This window comes from Hyposmocoma kahamanoa, unplaced genomic scaffold (assembly GCF_003589595.1).
Source record: "Hyposmocoma kahamanoa isolate Upper Pololo Valley unplaced genomic scaffold, ASM358959v1 160, whole genome shotgun sequence".
NCBI classification, from domain to species: domain Eukaryota; kingdom Metazoa; phylum Arthropoda; class Insecta; order Lepidoptera; family Cosmopterigidae; genus Hyposmocoma; species Hyposmocoma kahamanoa.
In genome coordinates, this window is record NW_020653575.1 from 1,851,644 (window position 1) to 1,872,959 (window position 21,316).

The window sequence follows — 21,316 nt, forward strand, 5'->3', positions numbered from 1 at the left end:
TTCTCTCTATTTTCGCGATTACAAAAGTAGATCGTTCGGGCAGGCTCGGCTTGATTGTATATTTTAAGTTTAAGCTTCACGCCTGTCCATAACTGTACATAGCACTCAGAGCTATAAATCGGAAAGATCCGAGCGGTACTGCCACTGCGCCCGTCACAGGGTGACAAGTCCCAAGTGCCTGTAATTTCACCAACACCCTTGCCCTTCTAAACCGCAATGCAGTAATGCTTGGCAGTAGAAATAGATAAGGTGCCAGTACTTCTTTAGACGAACTCTTTTATAAGGAGCCTGCTGCTGCAAAAAATTTGATAGTTAAGTTTGCTGTATTAGCCTGCCGCCGGTCGCCACCTTTGTGTTGTTCAGGATATTGTTTTCCAAGCCCACGCTACGCCACTGGTGACACATTATTGCCAATCACCATCCAATTATGAATATACCGAATTTTATCCGTTGCTTAAGTTGTCACATTTAGGTTCTGTTTACAATACCGCGAAACGAATGGATGCGAATATTTGCAAGAATAGCGTGATGAACTTTGTATCAATTGTGTAACATACAAACTGGATACAAATAAAAAAACAAGTCGCATGTTTTCTGGAATTTTCGCGTATTCTTGAGACATCCAGCAGCTACCGTGTCGCATATAATTTGTACGTTAAATAATGGACATAAAGTTCATTAACTTGTGTGTAACGACATTACATACATATACGTATTAACTTTATGCATACAATCATTATATTGACATAATTATTATTATATTATTTAATATGTTCCTACACTATTTCACATAACTACATTGACTATGTTAAAATTACGTAGTACAAAACTTGTACTGGATATTTGTAATTTTTTGAAATGTAACATTTATTACTATTTGTAACGATTCTTGTAATACAATATATTGTATATAATAATGTAAAGTTTACAAGATAATAAAATAAATCTAAATCTAAATCATTACAAAAATTCGATTCCATTTCGTACTGCGGTAATGTTTTGGTGCAATTACAGGTATATGGAACTTATCAACTTGTCTCAGGGTGACGGGCGCAGTGGCGGGCGGTGCTATAGACCTTTGTGTTTTAAAACTCTGAGTAGTACTGCCAGTTGTGAATCGCAATTATGCGCATCTACTCGAAAAAGACGCAGTTTCCGTTCGGGAGAGGCAACCAAAATCAAGCTGCTGCTATGGACATGCGTGTCGCTTACCACCAGACGCACGACTTGTTCGTCCCGTCACTGGTTATCATTGAAAAAAAAATGTTAATTGATTCTTACTGACATAGTTTATAGGTTATAATTTCAAGGATTCATTCTCTTGATGTAGTAAAAAAAAATTCTAGAAAAGATCAGAGAAAGAATCAAATAGGGCTGAAAAGAATGGTTGGAGATACGGAAATACAATCAGTGTTCACCTTTTACTAATGCACCGAATAGGACAGTGGATACGTGGTTCGACGTTACGGGACCCTATATGTATATTTTAGTTTTTAGGCACAGGCCATTTTAAGATAGGAATGGGTTTAGAAGGAACTAATAAAATGATAGGCTCGACGTAGTGGGACATGACCCACAAAAATTGCTACTCATGATTTTTACTAAATCCTACGTGTCAACTTAGCGGGATACCCGTCGATTGCAACTGTGGATATGGCAATAGCCACCTTGAGATCTTCGTAGCTTTGCATGGTGGTGATCTTGAACTCCCGCAATACTCGAACACATATCGTTTTTATAAGTTTGGTACCAAAGTAGCGACCTGGAAAGACGAAATTATAAATAAATTTATTTGTTATTTACAAGTAGGGGAGACCGGGGCTGGGACTTTGCAAGAAAAATATATAGCAATACATGTGAAGCGCTTTGTTAAAGTGTCAGGTGATGCGCATTCTCGGCAGCCATTTCAGTTACTCCGGCGACGACGGAAGTGTGGCTATGTGAGTGGAGCTGTCAAAACATCACGTAACTACATTTTTTCTTGTTTAAATTTTTTGGTCTGTCTTTGTTTATTATGGGCCGAATCATACGTAACTTTTCTAAATTGTAGTGACATTAGTAAGGAATCTTAGAGTTCGAGTATTTTTTTCATTGATTCTATTACTTTGCCGGTATGTCAGTCTTCGTATAAAAATGTAATTTGGGGCTATAAGTTCCTCCCTCGAGGGGCTGGTTGTTCCTATGAACAACTTCCCCAATTGACCTGCAATCATACTTAAAATTCTTATGACCATTTTTCTTTGTTTTAAGGATACGAAACTACAAAGGGGCTAATGTCAAATATTTAGACAAGATGATAGAGTCACTTATGTGTGTCTCAACTGTGATTCACATAAGAAATGAGCTATGAATAATATTACTGATGAATCAGAATGTAGTTTTTTTTAAGTTAGTTGTGCATAATATAAACATTACACACATACAATTATAAAAAAGGTGGTTTTATTTAAGAAAATCCTTGTTATCCTGTGATAATTTAGGCGGAACAATTTGCCTCAAAGGCGGAGACAACGCGTCCCAAAGCGGGGATGAAAGTTCCGCTCCGAAATTTGTCAAAAATTTGCGATATTAGTAGAAGTGACTATACTATTACAATAAGCGATAAACATTTGTTCAATATTCAAAATCAAATCCAAAATTGAAAATCAAATCCTTTATTTTCAGTATAAAACTTCTACTTATTTGAAAAACGGAACGTTCAACCCCGCTCTCCCCTACACCGTTTGGCAACTCTACTATAGTCTCTAAGTACCTAGTTAAATAACGACTATATTAATGATTTTATATGATGGGATAAAGTATATATCTTATCACGTAAGAAATTAGCACATTACTTAGGCAATTCCTTGTATGTTTTGTAAGATCGTTATTTAATTGTAAATATCTAAACCATTTGACGTAGCAACACAGTAAAGTTTTTCTCGCTTCTGTTCCGGTGACTCGTCTGAACTTAGCTGTTCTACGATATAATTATTGAGGTTATTTATTGTGCTGAGGCCAGTACCACCTTGCCTCAAATTAGAGTAGATACCTATTGATTGGAAAACGTATTGATAGTTAGTAAGGCAGTCTCCGATTGGGGCAGTGACAATCTTGTCAAATTTATTGCTACCAAAACGCAGACGTATCTATTCCCCACAATACGGAGTCCCTTTCACCTGACTCCGACTTTTCGTGATATATCCATACCGATAGCCGACCGTCTCCAGTACTTGGAATGAACTTGTCGTCCAATCTGAACTTCGTTAGATACATTGAGTCCATGGCCAAAAATGCAGCCAGGAAGCTTGGTATCCTTTCCGAGGTAAGGCGTCACTTCACACCGGGACAGTTGCTTCAACTGTACCGAGCACAAGTCCGGTCGGGTATCGAGTACTGCTGCCACTCATGGGATGACTCTGCTAAATACCAACTAGCCAAATTGGATTGAATCGACAAGCATGCCAAAAGGCTTAGGTGACTCGGAATTAGGTGAGGCGAAGCTGCAGATCCTTGAACACCGCCGTAAAGTTCCTGCTTATCGGTATTCTACAGGATATATCACGGAAAGTGTGCGATGGAATTGCATAATTGGATTCCCCCTTCCCCTTTCCATCATCGGAGGACTAGACGTGGGCGGGACTCCACCCCGATGCCGTGGATATTCCCAGGACTCGCACGAAGCGTTTCGCTTTCACATTTATATGGTGAGCGGCTAGAGATTGGAATTCCCTACCTGCGGACTTATTCTCCGAAAGCCATAACTTGGACCTTTTCAAGGCGAGAGTGAATAGGCATTATTTAGGTGTGCATGCTACATCGTCGACCTCATCGTCACTTTCCATCAGATGAGATGGTGCTTATAGTTTAAATATCTATATAAAATTGGTGAACATCATGGTGACGGTGTACTATAAGCAAAATCGACGATTTACCGTCTCGAAGACTTTTGTTAGAGTTTGTATGTATAATTCCATATCTCACGTGTTATAATGACTTTAAAGTTTCATCGCGTGTTTTTAGGTGCTGGAGAAGGAAGATGTCCATAAAATTCCAAAATTTTTACGTGCAAGTAACCAATCACGTTTAAGGGCTAGATCGCTTCATATTACAATCAAAAGGTATTTACAAGTAGAGTCAACGTAATAATTACAATTGCCCTGCTTGCAAACAAAACTATTTTGGGAATGGTAAAGCTGCCATTTTGCTGAAATTACGTGCCTACCACATGGTAGCGTCTTTAAAATATAAGCACTGTAGGTCGTATAACTTTAAGTCAGGTTTTCTCTACTATGGGGCAAGGCGGTGGTGTGGTGCCGATACGTTACGGCAGGTGACCTTTTAATACCTATTTTTGTTTTATTGAATATCATTCGGTTTTTACTATCATAATATTAATATATTTTTCATTAACGCAAAGAAAAATTCCTTCGATCCAGCTGGATTCGAATCACCGACGTCGCCAAACCGGGGCTACCGCTCTCCCAACTACGCTACGAAACAGATAATCAGACCTCACAAATTTCTCGATCTGCTTGTTGCAGATGTTTGTTATTGGGTTTAACGGCGTTCTTGTCGTAGCGCCACCTACGAGAAACCTGTAAACTTTTTAATACTGTTGGTTTTTAAATTCTCACCTAAACAATCCATAGATCCCAAACTAAAAGGGATATAGCAGTAAGGATGACGTTTATTTATATTTTCAGGGTTGAACCTCTCAGGGTCAAAATCGTCTGGGTTGTCCCAGAAGCGAGGATCGCGATGCAGGTGATATATTGGTATCACTACAGAGCTGCCGCCTGGAAGGATGCTCGTACCTGTAAAATCAAGGTAGGTTTTGTGACTTTTGTATCCAGTCAAAAGAAAAAAAAACTATATTGATTGTAATGAATGCTATGTTTTATAAACATGATATACATTTATTTTTTGTTTTTTTTTGTTTGTAAATTACGGCGCTAATTCGTTTAATACAAAGATCGAACACAAAGAATGATTCCTTCGATCTGACAGGACACATTCATACGCCGAACGGCTACGAAGTGGAATTCCCTGCCTGCAGACTTGTTCCCTGAACGTTATAACTTGGACCTTTTCAAGGTGAGAGTGATTAGGCATTATTTAGATGTGCACTTTCCATCAGGGTTTCATCGCTGCACTAGGTTCCTTCGCGTTTGGATACCACTTTCCACTTAACATCAGGTGGAGTGGAGTCATTTGCCTGTCATGTATAAAAAAAAAAAAGAAGATCAAATGCGCACTTATATTTATATTAAAAAAAGACACGAATCCGCGTCTGTGACGTAACAAGGCGGCGTAGAGCGTCAACCGAGCTACGATCGAGTCAGCAGACTTTATGAACTTTTCTATGCAACTAACGCAACAGGACTTTGTTTTTGGTTTTAACGGATTAATTTTATAGGAAATGAAACTATTTTTCCGGGTTTAAATCACGTATATTTGTTTTTCAAACAAACCTTTCGGTTTGAAAAAACAAATATACGCGATTTAAATCCGGAAAAATAGTTTCATTTCCTATGTGTAATAATCGCGTAAAATCTAAAAACTGGATTCATTTTTTATTACGGATTTTTTGCCGTAGCACCATCTGTGAGATATTTATGAAAGTTTTTCTTCACTCAACTCACACACTTCTGTCAGATTGAAGGATTTTTTCTTTGTGTTGAATCTTTGTGTTCATAATTACAAATAAGTAAAACCATCTAAAGATCTTACTTAAAGCCATATCCTCGTGTATGCTCCTCTGTAACATGGCCCCAATCGGAAACAGCCGTAGAACTTCTTTGAACGCCATGTCCAAGTAAGGCATTTGCTTCAAGTCTTCGTTTGTAACTGGGCGATCTTCGTCCCCGATTACTGTTTTAATTTCATAGTAAAGTTTGTCCTGAAATATTCATTTGTGAGAGAGTGTAGTTCTTACACGATTGTTGAATTTTTGTAATCATAGCAAAATGAACTTTATTTCAATTGTGTAACGTACAAACTTTTTTTTATAATACCAAGTGACGGGACGAACAAGTCCATAACTGTTGCAGTGCCACACAAAACGCAAAGATCTTAGGGGCACCGCCACTGCGCCCATCCCCTGAGGCATAAGGTGACAAGTAGTCCCATGTGCCTGTAATTTCACCAGCACCCTTACCCTTCCAAACCGGAACGCAGTTATGTTTACATAACTGATTGACGGCAGAAATAGGTAAGGTGGCAGTACTTCCCTGGACGAACTCTTTCACAAGGAGCTCTCAAAAACAAGTTCGCGCATCTTCCAGAGAATTCTCGTGCAATTTCGGAAATTCACACGTCTACTTTATTTATTTATTTATTGTATCGATTTTATACGCTACATAATTGACGTAATGTTCATTACGCCATAGCATCGAGTATATAACTAATACTCGATGTGCCATAGTCACAAAATTAGCTTCCATTAGTTTTCGCAGCAATGTAAATTGACTCTAAGGCATAAATATCTAAGGCTGTTTAGTTTCATGAGTATATTTACCTGACAATCTGGATGAAAAGCCATCATCAGCAATAAGAACGATGTTATTTTCGCCGATGCCTCTTGACTCTGAAATAACCTTACACTCATATATTCAAGTCATCTTGTATTTTGCCTTTACTTTGAAACCTACGCGCGTACAAAGGTATAAACTGTTATTTCCACCATTTTGAGAAATTTATTGACATTTTTGTAGTAGTTGGTAACTGAGTTGGTCGGTGCTTACATACGTAGCAGCGCGGCTTATAAGTTCAGGCCACACAGACGCGGTAAAGCGGGACAGCGCCGACGGCGGCGCGGCGGCGGCTGGGCCGGTGTGATACGCACAAGCAACCACGTTTCACTTTCTACTTAGATTTTAAAGAAAGCACGTATCGCTGTCGGATAGTGTGCAAGAAAAATCTGCTTTTATTCGCGTTACAGGAGCAACACGAAATTTAATTTCGATCGAATTAATACTGAAACTTAATAAAACTCACACACTCAAGAGGTGTAAAAAATATTACAAGGTGCAATCCCGCTAACGCCCCGATCCCGGACTGCGCCTTACGCCGCTGCCGCTCTTTGTGGACGGTAGCTTAAAACGCAATGAATGCGCTTTGCACTTACTGTCGAGTAATTTTCCAAAAAAATTGATAGAGTGGAAATTTTTCCGAAAAAATTCCCGAATCATTGGAAAAATATAATTTCGAAGGCTCATTATCTTCTTCTACGTTTAGAAATATCTTTTGAAGTTTTATTTAGCGTGAATTATAAAATAAACTTTTATAGCTAGAAGCCACTTAAATCTCGTTTTTCTGTAAGGCATCTGCCTTGTAGGGATTTTTCGAACTTGGGGCCTGCGGACAAGAGATGTTTCCCTTCGTTTTCCCTGCCCGCATTGCACGGTCTCATTTATCTGGGAGGGGGTTCAAGCGAGCCGATCCTCCATTCTCTAGATCGGGAAACCTGATGAAAACCGGGGCGGCTAAGGGCGTCGTTGTTGTGAATCTTCGGAATCTCACAACACCTGGCCTAGAGAGTAAGCCGAGTGGGTTTTAGTGGGTATTCCCCCAATCAGGGGGTTAGTCCCACATAACCCTTGAGCCTCCTCGAGCTCAAGGGTATGTATAAAGCATTTCCCCCTCTTAAAAAAGAGGGATCTTTCATACTTATCAACGCAAGTTCAGCTAAAGCTGGTCAGAAAAAGCATTATGTCCATGCAATAACTGCGTCAAAAAAACATTGCCCATTTCGATTTCCATTCTAATTGCCCCAATGTGAAACGCACTATGCCACGCAAAACTTTTTTCGACCGGTTTAATGTCGACAATAATCATTTTATTTTGGAATTTGTGAAATCAGAAAAAACTTACTGATGTAAATATAGTGAAAGTCTCATTCAGAAGTTCTTCGCCGTCCAGTTCTTTGGACAAAATAAATCGGTCAATAACACTGAGCTGAGTGTTTTTCACGTTGTCGTCTTCGGAGGTCATTAAATCAATTTTGTTTTCCACTTCCAAAGTTTTCATATGCTCTTGTCTGTGCTGTAGTACTGTTTTGCTAAAGATTTTAATTTTGGTTGTAAAGTTCTTTTGTGTACCATAGTTTTTTGACAGGCGAAAGACAGCATATACTTGCAGGTACCATTTTGTTATTCTGTCGAACACGAGATCGTAGATTCTGCGAAAAAAAATTATTTTATTTTATTTGGGATAACAATAGCCTTAATAAACATTTAGTGCCTTCTGGATACGCCAATTACAGATATACACTAAAATCATTACTGACAATGTGTGTAGAATACTAACAATAAAGACAAAAATAAAGAATGAACAAAATTGAATGAAATAATCATGCCAGAAGGAATGAAAGAAAAAGAACATTTGAAATAAAATAAATAGCTCGTGACTATTAATATATAATTAATACACATGGTTACCTATCAGAAGTCAGAAATGACATTTTCCAGAAATAAAGTTTGCTCGAATTTTCATAACGTCGAAAGTAATTTTGAGAGGAAAATGTTTTTTCTTTTAAACCTAACTTAACCTAACCTAACCGAACCTAATCGTGTCTTTGCGATAAACTTCCAACATATCCTGAAAGAACAACGGTTTCGTTATAATTCTGTTTTCGGGATAATAAAAATTCGAACAAACGTTACTTCGAAAAAAAAAATTCGAGTTTGTGATAGATATGCTACGCACGTACATATATCGATGGGTCCTATGTATAATGGCCAAAGCGCAAAATCACAATTTCCAAAAGGCTTCCAAACTTTCAATCTGGTATATTTTCAAGATTTCCTTGTATTTCGAGGTTTCCTTGAATATGTTTGATTTTGTTTTAACACTACCTTGTAGATTATAATGAAATGAAGCATTTCCCACAAAAAAGTGAAAATTATCAAATTGATAGTTTGACCCTTACACTTAGGACCCACCGATATATTAATAATAAAATAATACATGATGTATACGTACATAATAATACATAATTTTTAATAAAAAAAAGGAACCGACTTCAAAATTTGCTTTTATATGTAATACAAACTGAAACTAAAAAGTTAACAATTATTGGTTACCGGAAAGTGCCAATTTGCCACCTTTAGAGGTGGAATATTTTCTTCAAATTTAAATGGGACCAATACTGAGGTACCCCCTTTCCTACAAAAAATAATCATCAAAATCGGTTCACAAAAACCAGAGTAATCGAGTAACATATACAAAAAAAAGTGTCCAATTGAGAAACTCCTCCATTTTTGAAATCGGTTAATTAAACATATATAAATACACTACACTATTATGTATTAAATATAGAAGTATATAACGTAGTAATTCTAAGTTCTGAATAAAATTAAAATGAGGTTCGATCATGGTTCGACCGAATCCTGGGACGTAGGTTTGTAATAATTTGGGCATTATGTGAAAGAATGAATGAACGATATTTGATTTGAACAATGTTGTGTTATTACTGAACATATGATATTTTGATTGTACGTATTCATTGTTATAATCTATTGTTCGGCGTGAAAACTTGAGGTTTCGATATTACTAGACAAAATCTAGGATTGTTCCATTTTGTTACTAAATGCTTATTCATTTTTTATTTAATAGATATTCGACGCATTACGTACTCAAACACGTATCTTATAAAGAGAGATTATTCAGGAGATATCAAAACTTTCCATTTATTTTAAATTTCTTATCAAGGGTGTTAATTTGGATGCATTGCTTTAGGAATAGGTAAAAGCCAGTGTGTGATACTGAAATGATACGGAAATATGATGTGATCTCAGCCTGCAAAATTTGTATATACTCGTACAATCCATTTTTTGCATTTCAGTAACTTTGTGCTTTAAGATAAGAGTTTGAGAAAGTAAGGCGACGTTGTCGGATAAATTGTTACGCGACTTACTTCGGAGTTTCGGCAATAATGTCTTGTAAGTGAGGGAGATTCATAGTTTCTTCCTTTGTCAGTCCCATCAGTGTGCCTGAAAAAAAAATCCAACGTTCATTGTAATAATCGTACCATTTGAATTAAGATTTGTCAGAATGAATAATGAAATGCTCTTTTTACGTAAATTTACTCTTTTGTACTTAGTTGTTCGTGTAAAGTAACGAATGTTGGTGACCACGAAATTTTTAAACGCGTACTTCATACTTTTAGAATCCTTGCATTTGTAAGTTTATAAGATGAGAAAACTGACTCTCTAAACTAACGTTAAATTTTCTGGCCTTTTATTATCAATAACGAAAGAGGCAGATGCATTGAATTTTGTTGTATACTTTGTGTTATAGTAAAGCCACATGAGATCAAACGTAAAGAGAAATTTTATCACACGAAAGTCATAAAAATAATACGAACTACACGAAACAAAAATGTTAGAACTCTCTTTTTATTTTTTTTATGGTACCAATTGATAGGTCGGGCAAGTCGTGTGCCTGGGGTTATATAATAATAATACAATTTTATTTATTGAGACAACTGAGATCCAATCAAATGTTAATAGGTACAGACTTAAAACTATATTAGTACTTATATTTTACCAGGGACTTTGTATTATATATTAAGTGCCGCATAATTGGGCACTTATTCCTGTCAGCAACTGTCTTCAGGAGGCTATTGGGGCTGTCACGTGTTCTCTTCAGTAGCGATGTAAACTTTTTACGTACAACAGCCTTAAAACTATCTACGCGCGCATCAGTGAACATGGCTGAGGCCCTGCAGAAACGTGACAGCCCCAACAGCGTCCTGAAGGCGTTGTTGTATTGCACGCACAGATCATTCCGAGAGCACTGAGTGTAACTCTTCCACAGAGCGCTAGCGTACATTGGTCGTGTGCTTGGGGTTAAGTGACACGTCTGTTCATAGCAGTTGCAGTGCCAGGACAGGCAAGTCGTGTGTCTGGGGTGAAGCGACACGTCTGTTAATAGCATTTGCAGTGCCAGGACGGGCAAGTCGTGTGCCTAGGGTTAAGTGACACGTCTGTTCGTAGCAGTTGCATCGCCACTCAGAGCTTTAAATCGCAAGGATCTCAGGATTACCCTGAGACATAAGTTGACAGGTCCCATGTGCACTTTCACCAGGACCCTTACCCTTCAAAACCGGAACGCAGCAATGCTCACATTACTGCTCAAGTTACATAAAAAAGTTATCAACTAATTTTGTTCGTACAATCTTTAAATGTCTCTTGTGAAAAATTGAAATTTTGCATCTGCAAAACATCCACATCTGTGGCCTTATTACACTCTGTGTGCGATATTAACTTTAGTTTGTGTTTGCCCAAATGAACGCATTTATCGTAACCTGTGGGACGTATCGTACCACTAAGTGGTGGTAAGGTGGGCATTTTTGAAGTTCCTACCGTACTACCAAATCGCAATGCGATAACAGTGTGGTAACCATGAATATTACTACTATACACAGAAAAAACATACAATAGTCTAAATATACGTATATTCTTTCTCTAGCACACTGTACTTACGACAGACACAATAACTGGTTGTTTGTACAATGTCCTCGTATATATCAAAAATTTGTCCAGTTTTCTTTCTATATCTTTGCAACAATAAGTCGACCTCATTATTGAATATGTTGCTGTAGCTTTCAATGGCCTTTTTTCCGTAATTCGGTGTTGCAATTTTTCTATGTTTTCGCCATGTTGGACCTGATAAGAGACAATAAACATTTATTTCTTCCATGCCAGAATTTGTCCTCTTTTGTTTTTTTTTTGTTTTTATTTATTGTATAAAGGACAAAATACACAAATATGTTTCTAATCGCATTTTAAACCACTAGGGTTTGTCATAATGCGACCTGTATCTACAATACAAATTTGAACATGCTAGCAGAAGCTTATAGTAAGTGTAAATATTTAAGTAATTTATATAAATAATCAATAATATATATGTTACTAAAATTAATAGGATTGGGTAAATACATTCATCTTATTATATTAAATGTTCATCATATTTTTTTAAGTTTTGTACAAAGTAATCTTTAAGTTTATGTTTTATATTAATGGTTGTTAAGGTATTTCGTAGTTCCAGTGGTAACTTATTAATAAGTCGGGGAAGAAGGTAGGTAGATGTTCTTTCGCCGTACACATTATTCGCGCGACTCGTTAGCGACCGGTCCTCAGCCATCGCTCGCGTACACATGATTTATTACTTGTTTAAGATCGTTGTTAAAAACATAGATTTTAAAAACATATACTTGAATTGGGTATAAACAGGTAAGATTCTACAATGTTTAAAAATACCAATATCATTATCCTTCATTTGAAGTCGGATTTTATTTGATACAATGTGTCTTAGAATATTAACTTGTAGGTTATATATTTTATTTAAGTATGAGTCAAAGGCATGACCGTAGCTACATAAACCATACTGAATATACGATTCTGCTAACGAGTTGTAAAGCATTAGTTTGAATTTAAAGGGGATTCTTTTCTTTAATATTATCACATTAGCCAAAAATTGCCTCAGTTTATTACAAATATATTCTATATCGCTACTCCAATTAAAGTTATGACCTATTTGTAAACCGAGATAAGTCTGGCCATTTACAACATCTATGCAAGGGCACTCGCAGCTACCAGTTTTTGGGTAGTGAAGACAATTATGATTATGTGCCACGATGCTTTTTATATCTGTGGATTTAATGTAAGGCGATTTTATTATTAGTAGTTTGGTCTTAGAGGTGTTCAAAACCAAACCCGCATCGTGGCACCATTTTAAGAGGACGTTGAAATCCGACTGAAGCTGATCGCGCGCTATATGAGGGTCTTTGTCGGCGGTGACAAAACATGTGTCATCTGCGAATTGGTAACACGAGCAATGTTTAATACAATAATGCATTTCGTTCACGTAAGATAGGAAGTGAAGAGGCCCTAGCACAGATCCTTGAGCGGTGCCCTCAGTCACAGATATTGGATGACTGTATGTGTCACCTATTTTTACAGTGAACTTCCTCTCTTGAAGATAGTTCCTACACCACTCAAGAATCGGCCCACGCACCCCACAACTATCCAACTTCTCAACCAATTGCGTGTGATCTAGGGTATCAAATGATCGCGAAAAATCAATGAACAAGACTAATACATGTTTCCTCACGTTCATGTATTCATTGACCTCATCTGTGAATTTATGTAACAGATCATTAGTACCTTTCCCCTTTTGAAAACCGAACTGATTTCGGTATATTACTTCGTGTTTTTTATAAAAATCATGTATTTGTTGACAGACATACTTTTCGACAATTTTAACAATCGTCTCACCTCTAAAACCTGTAGGTAAATGTACAAAAATGACAAGCCTTTTTTAAATATTTCTCAGTAATGTTTGTTCTATTTAAAAGTGATAACAAAGTACAGAATCTGCGGAAGTTCTTGAAATTCTATCTAGAATTAGAAATCTTCTAATAAGTAGGTAAAAAAATTGTAGTCACCTGATCCACTCAAGATGCCGCTTCCAATTATTTCTGCCATGAATTGATATTGAGGACCTTTGAAACTCGTCTTTGGATTCGAAAGCAATATCTGCAAACGTGTCAAAGTTGTTTGTTTTGTTAATCTTGACCTCAAAAGTGCGTGGAATTACATCTATTTGCCAAGTTTTATTGAAAGCGAAACCGGATTCATCTCCTAGCTTGCCACTCTTAGAGGTGGAATATTTTCTTCAAATTTAAATGGGACCACTACCGAGGTACCTTTGTTCCAACAAAAAAGAATGCTCAAAATCGGTTCAGAAATTATCGCCGGAGCCTATCAGAAGTCCGAAATGACATTTTCCAGAAATAACGTTTTTCGTATTTTCATAACCTCGAAAGTAATTTTGAGAGGAAAATGTTTTTTCTTTTAAACCTAACTCAACCTAACCTAACCGAGTCTAATCGTGTCTTTGCGATACACATCCAACATATCCTGAAAGAACAACGGTTTCGTTATAATTCGGTTTTCGGGGTAATGAAAATTCGAATAAACGTTATTTCGGGTAAAATAAATTCGAGTTTGTGATAGGTTACCTTGCCGAAGTTATTGCATTTAATATGCATACAAAAAAAACACACAGTCGAATTGAGAACCTCGTCCTTTTTTTGAATTTGATTAAATAAACATAAATAAATATTAGACAACATCCCATACGTTGCTCCGATCCAAAGTAGCTAAGTAACTAAAGCACTGGTGTTATGGAAATCGGAAACAACGACGGCACCACAAACACCCAGACCTGAGGCAATATAGAAAAGTTTTTCTACATTGACCCGGCCGGGGATAAAATCCGGGACCTCAGAGATGGCGACACCATGAAAATCGGTGTGCAAGCCACTCGATCACGGAGGTCGACAAAATAAGTTTTGTCTTCAAAATGTTACCTTGCATCATTGGCATCAAAATAGATATGGAAATAATTTATTATAAGTCCGAAATAAATAAATTACATTGCGCTCGCAAGGCTGCTCTCCGTTACCTTTAGATCATCAGGATTGGTAAGTACGATGTTGTAGTTTGGCCCAAGCCATACTCCCAAAACGTCACCGTACACCCTTATTAGGTCTCCGATTACACGAACAAACTCTGCAATCACAATCAAAGTCACAATTTCATTGCAGGGGCAATGTATGTACCAATTCCTGTACCTATCTACAATATTAGTCGATAGAGTTACAAGAAATGGAGAGGATGTGGGTTATATTTTTCTGTATCTAATAGAGCAACAAACGTTTTTGACGTAGCTCCACTTATGCCATTCTTCCATGAGGGGTGCGATTTGTGTACATATATCGCATTGCTATTACAATAGTGTTGTAACTCAAAATATGCGAAATTCAACATTACACTCCTGCTGAACGTGAAATGTTATTTTCTACACGCCTATAATACAGTCGTTAGAATATTGTAAGAAACAATTAAAAAAACACCTGCTTTACTTAAAATGAGACAAACTTTCTGTGCGCTGGTTCTGGACAAAAAAGTCTGTAATAAAAAAAAAGTGAAATTTTCCCTTTTATTTTTAAATATATTTTGCAGGTAAGATACTGTTTAGATGTCTGTAATAAACTTTAACCTATACATAAATTTTAATAATCTGAGAAGGGAGCAAATCGTTTTTCATAAGCCTGAAAAATTACACTTTTTGAGTTAATACACTACAATGTATTGACAGTGCTAATTCCGGAACGATGAAGATTAATAATTAAATTAATATGAAATAAGTTGGGCTATTTATCGCTTATCTAAGCGTAACCAACATTCAATCAATAGTCGATAGAATATTTATCGACTGCAGTCACTAGTTTCGTGGAAGCGGACAACACTAGCGCAAAGAACTGTCATTCTACTCCGTCATCAAAAAAGACAGACTTAACGCGTTTGCATACTGCATCCGATTCGTATTCGTTCCAAATTCGAAACTATACTAATCAAAAAAACTCGGACCCACTTCGGATTTCGTTAGTGCACTAAGTTCGATATCGTTTGTGCGCCTAGAGATAAAATGATCGCCGTGATATTTCGGACCGTCATTTCTCGGGTTCAGAACAGCGTCCTAATTTTGATTCAAATCGGGTAGTCTAGAAATCAGTTGGGTTTCTGAGCGAGAAGAGGAACCTGATTCCTACTACTCTAATTTGTGAGTTAAATCAACTATTGTTCCGATTAGAACTGTCAAAACTTTCCGATCGGCCAGTTGTGAATAGCAATTATGCGCCTCGACTCGGAAAAGACTCAGCCTCTGATCGGGAGAGGCAATCAAAATCGATAATACGAATCTGACGTAGTGCACAAATACTCAAACACTAGTACAGGGCTAGAGCACGTCAAGCTCTGTTTTATCGGAGCCAACATGTAGTGTCACCGAGATTTTGTATACATGTTTGGTTAGGTAGTATTTTATTTATTTATTTAATAGTTTATTGTACAGGAAAAATACAACAAGTCACAAAGAACACAGGGGAAATTAAAAACAAAAGGTTCTGCTTATTTCTAATACAAATTTCTTCCTGCAGACCTAAATACAGGACACTATAACTAAAAGAACGGGCGTATGTGCACAACAAAACAAGAAAAAAATATATAATAATATTAAATTGTTATAAATTATTTAAATATTTAGATACATTTTATAATATAATACCTAAGATATGGATGTAATAGTAGATAAATAATGCTCTTTAACTCTTACTTTAAAAATAGCTAACGATTTACTTTCGTGAACAGTAATAGGAAGTGCATTCCAAAGTCTGACCGCATGAACAGTGAAAGAGTGAGAATAGAAACCGGAATTTTTATTTATCAGTCTGGATTTTATTAAGTGTTTTCTTGAGGTATTGTTTTTCTAATGGGGTTGATATGTTCAATAACGATCAAAGTCCCTAAATAAATAAAGATTAAAAAAAAAACAGAAAAGCTTGACACATAGGATTTAAATCCAACTCTATGCTGCTTATGATAAGAACGCGGAACGGTTCAAAGTACAAAGTGTTCAAAGCTTAACGTGCTCTTGACTGTACATAGATATCGTTGGATTATATTATAGTTCTTAAATTTTAACCATAAAATGTTAACAATTTTTATTATTGAGAAGCGCATACCTTCAGGCTGGCACATGAACAGCAGAGCATTACCAAGGCCAGGAAGTGCTGGCGGACCAGGTATTTTCCTGGCTATGTCCAGAAGGTGTTTGTTTTTATATCGCCATAAACGCCAGATGACTGTTATAAGTCCCAGAATAAAGACTGTTGTCCAAATCATTTCGATCAACCTGTTACAGAATTCTAAATAAATAAAGTATTAACGTCTAACGTCTATTTAATTACATATACAATGCTATATGTAATCAAATAGACGTGAGACGAATGAACAACATTTCGAACTACCTATTTAAAATAGTACTAAATATACAATATTTAAATAAAGATGTTTAAATAACACGTATCAGTACTGTCCTACGATAAACAACCTAAAATCCAGCCTTCAAAACGATGACAGCTAATAACATTTACAACAGTTACAGTGCCACTCAGAGCTTTAAATCACAAAGATCTGAGGGGCACTGCCATCGCGCCCGACACCCTGAGTCATAAGTTTACGAGTCCCATGTGCCTGTAATTTCACCAGCACCGGTACCCTTTAAAACCGGAACACAGTAATGCTCATACTATTGCTTGGCGGCAGAAATAGGTAAGGTAGCAGTACTTCTCTGGACGAACTCTTTTACAAGGAGCTTTTACTGCTACTAAAATCTCGTTTAAACAGCATTTAGTCTTCGAATTAAAGATGTATAATATAAATACTCTACACCATTGACAATGTGAAAAATGCTACGGCAATGCTGCCAAACGTACAAAATCCTGCCATTAACACACACTTACTACTACAACTGAGATGATTTAAAATTAGCATACTTGAGGACCAAGTACCTTTACAGCTACCAAAAATTAATATTGATTTTAAATGATGGGAGTAGAACCAGAGAATAAAGAATAAGAAAACGGACACCCTCCGCCCCTCCCTAGTTTTAGATACCGCACCACGCTCCACATATTGCGGGTTACATTGGCTGAACGACAACAAGGCTGCCGGCGAGCCGTTTCCGCACGAAGACGGCTTTGATATTTAAATATAGTTTTCATTTATCCATTATGAAATTTGTACGTTATTATAAAACATCATTTTACGTTACTACTTGTACATGTACATCGAAATATAACATTTTAAGTGCTTTTAATATATTTTTTAAATAAATCTTCAATATTACTCCAGTTAGTGAATTAATGAAAAATATAATAATATATCGATATAAATACCTAAGAGACATGTATAATTATTAGGATTCTGTTAATAGAATCATAGATAACAGATTCGCGTTAGAATTTTCGCTATGTTGCCGCTCTGACCACGTAACGTAATAGAGCGAGAAAGTTACTGGTAACCCTGCCACTTCACGCAACATTTACGCGTGGGCAAATAGCGCCTTGCTGCATGTGGTAAGAGTAGGTAAATAATTTTCGACTGTTGTATGGAGTGTCCGGGGTGTGGTAGAACATCATGATTTATTATTGAGATTTTTTTGTGTATCATAACAAAACTAGTGAGTAACACTTAACACAAAAAATAAACTCAATACATTTCATCAACAGGCGACAATAACTTCAGATTGAGGGACCTGTAAGGGTACCGGCAGTGGTGAAACGGTTCTAAAATCTCTAACTAGATGTCACTAGCAGCGCTGAATGCCGAAAATCAGTACACAGATCTGTAACAAAAACATAAGGGAGAATTTCGACAACTCGACAACTTGACCTGTAGCTCAGTTGGTATAGAGCAGCGCTACGCTGCGTGGTCGTAGGTTCAAGTCCCATTGGGTCGATGAAATTTTTCTATGTTCGATTTTTGTAATAATAATCACAACAAAATGATGTTCATTAAATCAATATTAAAGTTATAGAAGTCCTTAGTTAGTCTCAAATTTTGAAAAAACAGAAATACGTTACCGTTGGTATACAAAGCCACATTCATCATAAGGTAAAAGTGCTTTTATCTCATGAAAGTCATAAAAATAACACGAACTGCATGAAACAAATCCAAACCTCCAATGACAAAAAAAAAACACGCCAACTTAATTTTTGGATCTGTTCTGTTTTTATTTTGTTTTCTGTTTTTTTCACAAAATTCGTATTTTTGTTTTATTTTTCCGAATTTCATTTTTTGTTTCTTTATTTTTTTTTACAAAATTCAGGGAGGATAATATTATTTTTTTTTAAATATGGCTGTTTACAAAAGTAAGAGACGATAGCTAATAAATAGAGTTGGCGTATGGTTCGCCAGTAGTGGTAGTGTTTATATCCTGAACAATAGGTATCGAAATTTTGTATTATTATCGCACTGCTATTACAATAGTGTTGTGACTCAAAATATGCGAAATTCAAGATGAAAACTATTGCTGAACGTAAAATTTGAAACTCTACACATGAATATAATCGTCGAATATTGTGAGAAACTATTAAAAGATATCTACTTAATACGAAATGAGAAAATTTTTTGTGAGCTCGTTCTAAACAAAAAGTCTCAAACGAATGAAATTATTTTTTCCCTTTAATTTTTATATACATTTGGTAAGCAGGAAATTGTTTAGATGTCTGTAATAAATTTACATATAAACATAAATTTTAATTAACTGTCATGGGAAATAAGTAATTGGTTTTTTAGCAATTCTGAAAAAAAATACGCTAGTATAATATTTATGTGAAATTCTATATTGCTCCCATTCAAGCATAAAAAGTTTTCGACAAATTTCAAAGGTTCAACTTTTCTCTAAAAAGTTATTTTGCAGACATGGCCTTGTTATTATACTAAGGATTCGACATAATATACATAACATACCTTTAATTAATACTTTCTTCAAATAACAATCACAGGATTAATTTAAAAAACCAAAATTAAAATCAAAAATTGAACGTGGTGATGACAAAATAAATGCAATTTTCACGTTGCGAACACTTCCTTCTACTAGTACTGTGTACTGTCTACAACAAACCGCCTAGTTAAATATGTTATACAATAAAAATGAACTGTCCATTGTACAAAGGTGAAACCCATCCGTAAAAATAATAGTGTCAAACGTGTTTTGGTTGTTACTCTATTTCTCCTTGGCCTTTGTCACGTCCATTTAATACAGTGTGCACAATTTTTAAGTACACAGACACACGAACTCCAATATATACTATATGGTATGAATTTGCTTATTTGAAAAACGTACGGGGCAGTGATTCACGAGGGAGAGGAACAAAAAATGATATCTTCTTATTTCATAGTTAGATTCTCGTTGATGCAGTAATCATCAACCATCTTTGTTCAGCGCCCTAACTTTGGATTCCTAATACGAATTAATTATTTACATACGTCGCTAAATTATGTAGGTACTTGATTAGTTTGTTGACGTGTTGTAAGTATAGCGAAAAAATGTCTCTTGACATTGAAAGCGCTATACTATAATATAAACTAAAAATAATCTACGATGATCCCTGTGACAGTTCATGAAAATCTACACAATATAACCTTGTAGCGATGCGCACTAATTAAGGTATTTCATAAAATTTTTTCATAAGTCTCGCTTTTAAATGGCCGTTATCCATAATGAAAATCTACACAATATAACCTTGTAACGACATGCACTAATTGACGTATTGCATAAAATGTTTTTATAAGCCTTGCTTTGTTTAAGTAAATACATTAAACTAAAGTGAAAATAACACCAAATCAATGTTTATTTGTGAAAAATTAGCGAACACTTTTTTTTTTCAAAAATCCATTAATTTTTTAAGACAACGTGCAAAGGTTACTTCATTACACTGCATTTACTAGAGATGAGGTGTGTCGATAACAAGTTTTTGGTAGTATATATGAATGTATGAATTTTAATCATAGTTAATGAATTAACATGTCAGTGTTATTACTTTTTTGAAACCTGTAAATTAATATAGGATATAATATGTGTTTTTTTTGAAATTTTCTAAAATCTCTATTGAAATTGCATTTGTATTATAGTTGTGTGTTTTATGCGTTCAATATAATACAAAACACTTCACACATCTATGCATCGTTCAGAACACGTCAGAAGACTAAAACTATAAGAGACAATTTTTGCTTGTTTTGCTTTACCTGACTGACAAACACAACGAACAAAGGTGCACTTATTATCATGTTGTAAGCGTGTAGACTTATTTCTTTTGGCTTGTGTTGCGTAAAATAGGCATGAATACTTATCTATCTCAATGGGGTGATCCTGACTAGAATGTAAACTATCATTATAATAATTTTATTTTTTATTCTCTTTTATGCGTTATATAACTAAGAACAAATAATGCTCTAAAAATTTGTCAACATTAATAAACTCTTAACTAAGAACAAAGAATTTTTAAAAGCATTATGTGATTATAAAATTTATCATAGTAAAATGGTTTGTAGCTACGTTGAATTTTGTTTTACAGAAAGTTTTTTTATTAACCTTTCGTCTGGCACCGCCATTTTTCGCAATTCCGAATTATTGCGAAATTCTCGCTCCGGGACGCTAGAAAAAACCTCGCGTCTGGCACGCTCCCACTCTGGGACATTATCTATGCGTTCTGTTTAAAAATTGATTGTTGACACTGTTTTAACTTGTACTAAAGCGACAATATAAAGCGAGGCGACTGCAGTTGCTCAGTCGTATTGTTCTCAAAAATATAATAATTAAATATGTCATACAAGCATTTTGTAAAGCTTCTGCTGTAAAAAAAAATTGGATGGAATCTAACTATATTTATGTATTTTATAGAAGTATTATATAATGT

The 21,316-nt window shown here is 35.8% G+C and overlaps 1 protein-coding gene across 1 annotated transcript; it reads right to left on the reverse strand.

Annotated features, from left to right (window-relative positions):
- Window positions 1-1,601: 1,601 nt before the first annotated feature.
- On the reverse strand, window positions 1,602-16,736 carry LOC113225448 (cytochrome P450 4c3-like). Its single transcript, XM_026457762.1, has 10 exons — window positions 16,577-16,736; window positions 14,455-14,561; window positions 13,433-13,523; window positions 11,469-11,651; window positions 9,899-9,974; window positions 7,855-8,161; window positions 6,500-6,568; window positions 5,713-5,881; window positions 4,617-4,796; window positions 1,602-1,762 (listed from the first exon to the last, which is right to left on the reverse strand). Exons 1-10 carry the CDS (start codon window positions 16,734-16,736, stop codon window positions 1,602-1,604), a joined length of 1,503 nt encoding a protein of 500 aa, XP_026313547.1.
- Between the last annotated feature and the right edge of the window lie 4,580 nt (window positions 16,737-21,316).